The following is a 4,276-nucleotide window of genomic DNA, read 5'->3' as shown; positions in this document are numbered from 1 at the left end:
AGATTTCTGTCACTGTACACGCCTCGTTAAATGTCAGCTCGCTCCCGTATACTGTCGCAAATTACCAGATATCACTGTACACTCACCAGGAATCTCCGTGCACCTGCACACATGGTCCAAATACGTCCGGAAAATTCAGTTTTCCACCTTAACACACGTCCAAACACGTCCGGAAAAGGCAGATTATCTCCGCCCACATCAATGTATATTTGCCAGAAAAGGCCGTGGACTCCCGCCCCACCCCCTCGAAGGGTAATTCTCACTGAAGCTTCGAAGCCCCAAAAACGGTATTCGGGACAGCCCTATATTCAAGGCATGAAATGTGCCTGTAGACGTAATTTAGAGTTTATTTCTGACTGAAAAAATGTATATCAATTTACAGATGCCAAACATCCGGCAACTTCGAAAGAGGGAGAGGAAGACGAGGAAGTGGACCCCGGAGGCCATGGAACAGGCCATGCAGGAGGTGGAAGCAGGCAGGCTCACTTGCAGGCAGGCAGCCAAACGGTTTGGAGTCCCAAAGTCCAGCCTGAATGACCGAGTCAGTGGAAGGGTGGCCTCTGGCTGTGTCCATGGTCAGAGGCCACTTCTCGCCCCTGAAGATGAAAATTCCCTGGTGGAGTACTGTTTGTATTCTGCCAGTCATGGGTTTCCACTGACGAAGCCTCACATCCAGGCCCACGCTCTGGCCATCTATAACCGCCGACACCCAAACGCACAGAAGACTGCGGTTGGCCAGACGTGGTGGATTAATTTTAGAGAACGGTACCACCATCGCCTCACTGCCTGGACCCCAGACATCATTGACCATGGGAGGGCATCCTGTGCCAAGAGGGGGTCCATAAACGAATATTTCAGGCTCCTCACTGCCACCCTGGAGGAGCACGAGTTGAGGGAGAAACCCCGTCAGATCTACAACTGCGACGAGACGGGGTTTCAGCTGGACTCCATGAGAAGGAAGGTCATCGTGCCCCGAGGGACCAAACATGCATATAGGCAGGCCCAGGGAACCAGGGACCACATCACCATCCTGGCCTGCTTCAATGCGGCTGGGGAAGATGTCCCCCCTTTTGTCATCTACAAGGGGGGATATCCAGGGGGCCCCTATAACAAGGAAGGGGTCCCTGATGCCCTCTATGGGAAGTCACCGGCAGGGTACATGGACGGTGAGCTGTTTAGGAAGTGGTTTGTCGGGCACTTCCTGAAGTTCGCCGCCCAGGAGCGCCCGCTGCTGCTGATCATGGACGGACACAAGTCCCACCTGGATCCAGAGCTGGTCCGGGTGGCACAGAGGGAGGGGGTCATTCTCCTGTGCCTGCCACCACACACGTCTCACATCCTGCAGCCTCTGGATGTGAGTTTCTTTGGACCCCTGAAGGCAGATTTCTCTGGTCTTACAGGAGATCTGTCGGCTGTGAGCCACTCTTTCTTGGTTCCCAAGAAAGAGTTTTCAAGGGTCCTTAGAGACTCATACCAGAGGCTTAAAGATCGGAGAGTGGTGGTGGCTGGGTTCAGGAGGTGTGGCCTCTACCCTCTGGACCCAATGGCCATTGACTGGTCTCGGGTCATGCCGTCCGGGCCACGGCGTGGGACCTCCTCACCACCTCTGCCAACCCCATCGGCATCTTCCTGGGCCACGCCTGATGCTACCCACCCCATCCAACCTCCCCTATCCCCAGTTGCCCCACCCCCCAGCCGCAGAATGTCCCTCAGGGCTGCTCCAGCCACCAGCTCCGGCCTTCCCATCGCCGGTCCCTCAACCCCCTTGGCCCCCTCTTGTGCCTCCCATGGTCCCCGGCTGCCTGCCCCCAGCGGCACACCATCCCCAACGAGCCTGCCTGTTCAGGACCATCAGCACCATCCCCCATCTCCTGGTGGACAAGCGGACGGTAAATCATATCTATTTTACATTTGACTGTGCATTTAATTGAATTTAAATATCGAAATTTAAGAACTACTATGATGCATAGACATTATTGGGAGTATGTATTTTCATGTTTTAATATAAAATATTATCATTCTTTTAGAGCCTTCGACATCAGGATGTGGCCTCTGGGAGTCCCGAATTTCTTCCTCTCCCTCCCAAAGTAAATCCTTTATATAATCTGTAAAAACAAACAACATTTTAACATGTTGGTGACATTAGCCTTGATGAAGAATAAACAAGACATGTCTAAGCTTTGTCTCTTATTTTTACAGCCTCCAACCAGGCTTCTGTTACCTTGTCGTCCAGCTCCTCCTCGTCTGCTGGATCCACGACATCCACCGGTAGTGTACTTCATGTTGACCGTCTTTGCATGCCAACACATGATAATCAGGCAATTTTCTTACAATTTTTTTTTTGTGTGAGTAGGTCACACCGCTGGGAAAAGAAGACAGGAGCCGACAGTTTGGCGGTGTGGCCGGTGCAGGAAACCTGACCCTCTGGAAAGTTCGGAGGGATTGGTGTCGTGGGTCCAGTGTGACAACTGCCACAAATGGTTTCACACCATTTCTGTGGGCTGGGAGGAGGAGCTGGACGACGATGATCATGACTTTTGCTGTTATTGGTGTTTAGATGTTTGATTTTGTTTGTCTTATTTATTTATTTGCATTTTTTGTCCTGTCTATTTTATGTTAATCAATATATAATATTTTATGTTAATGAATAAATAATATTTTCCATCATTTGCTATAGTCATTTGTCTTTGATTCAGACAATTACCATTTTAGTCATAAACACTTACGTTTATAGTCCTGCCATAAATACTCTTGTGTGTATTACTGGCAATTGTTATGTATGAATGTATAATTGCTCAATTTAATGCATCAGCTGGTATTTTGTAAGTGATCGAACTTAGAAGAGACTTTAACAAAACATCCAGCAGGTGGTGGTAACGCAGCAAAATGGAAATTAAGGAGCCTTAACTACATTATTTGGAGCATGGAGTTGTTGAAATATGTTATCTTGAAGGACGGAAGTACGGTGCCGGATGTTTTGTCATGATTGATGTAGACTTGGTTGACTCAGGAACAACCTAAAAGCGCTGCAAAATCAGCAGCGCGTGGTGTTTACAGCGTGAAGAGAGGGGTGTCCGAATCAGGACAAGCCTAGCGCGCAGCTAAATGACCGGCGATAGCGTCCTTTTTCCGACTCTGGTAAAGACAAATCTAAAGTAAATGATTAAAACGATATATGGTTAGAAAGGTAAGAAGTTACAAAATCTTAATAGAATGTTAGCAAAAAAGTGTCCAGCTCAGGACACAGTTCCGCTACATGTGTAGGAGAAAGAAAGCCAGCTCTGGGTCGGTCTTAAACCTCTTCAGCTCCCGTCTAGCTCTCCGGCGAGTGAACGCGGTACTCTGGCCGCGGTTAACTCCGGTCGGTCTGACGCCGAGCTTTGTCACGCTCCTTCGTAGCTCTTTTAGCCTCTTACAGAACTAGTGCTGGCCGCCGATGGGTCCGTCGGGCTCCCGGGGTTTGGTGACCGGAGTCTCCGGTCTGCCGTGTTGCGGGGGGCCGGGGAACGGGAACTTCAAGCTGATCGATCCGCGGGGCTACCGGTGCTCCGGGTCTTGGGCTGCCCTCCCTCTGTTTTAGCCTCTTCTGTTATAGGCTTCTTGTTTTGTTTTGTTGCAGAGGGTCCAGCAGTTACAGTCCTGTCCATGTTACCACTATCTGCCAGATTAGCTTCATGGTGTTCAATCTAAGCAACTAACGTTAGTTTGCATTCAAACTGCGTCTGTTTTCTTCCTGGTTTGGATTGACTTTCTGCCGTAAATCAGTTCGGGGCTTCGCGCCAATTCGTATCCGCGGACACACCAGAATGAACAGACTGAAAGCAACACGTAGACTAAACCAATTTTCTCCGCGATGGTCTCATTTTTCTGCTGACAAACTTTTATGGTATCAAAATTAATTGGAGGATGATATAATCAGATACAAATTCTGCACATAGGGGGTTTAATGACCATATTCATGCTCTATGCATGCAATAACACATTGATATAGTTTACTTTGTGCAAAGGTGCAAATTAATCTTCAATCAATGGGTTGTTGTAGTGATATTTTCAGCCACTGCTAACGTAGCTAAATTCCTCTAAGATACAATCTGTAAGAAAATAATTTACTTGTGACAAAGTTTCTTCCACAAACACAATCTGATTGCTGCCAGTCTTTCCCAATTCCAACGTGAACCAGCCTCAGCAAACAGCAGCAGCACTTTATTGCTCCAGGTCCTCTTTCCTCAGGTCCTCACTTTAATCTTTTCACCCACTCCTCTGTTTGTTGTTGTTT

General features: G+C 48.5%; 1 protein-coding gene across 1 annotated transcript; it reads left to right on the top strand.

Annotated features, from left to right (window-relative positions):
- Nucleotides 1–382: 382 nt before the first annotated feature.
- On the top strand, nucleotides 383–2,557 carry LOC139925965 (uncharacterized). Its single transcript, XM_078283941.1, has 5 exons — nucleotides 383–1,564; nucleotides 1,680–1,889; nucleotides 2,028–2,087; nucleotides 2,200–2,268; nucleotides 2,354–2,557. The coding sequence occupies exons 1-5, from the start codon at nucleotides 383–385 to the stop codon at nucleotides 2,555–2,557; spliced, it is 1,725 nt and encodes a 574-aa protein (XP_078140067.1).
- Nucleotides 2,558–4,276: the final 1,719 nt, after the last annotated feature.

Source organism: Centroberyx gerrardi, chromosome 6, assembly GCF_048128805.1.
Source record: "Centroberyx gerrardi isolate f3 chromosome 6, fCenGer3.hap1.cur.20231027, whole genome shotgun sequence".
In the NCBI taxonomy this organism is placed as follows: domain Eukaryota; kingdom Metazoa; phylum Chordata; class Actinopteri; order Beryciformes; family Berycidae; genus Centroberyx; species Centroberyx gerrardi.
This window is presented reverse-complemented; position numbering and strand designations above follow the sequence as displayed.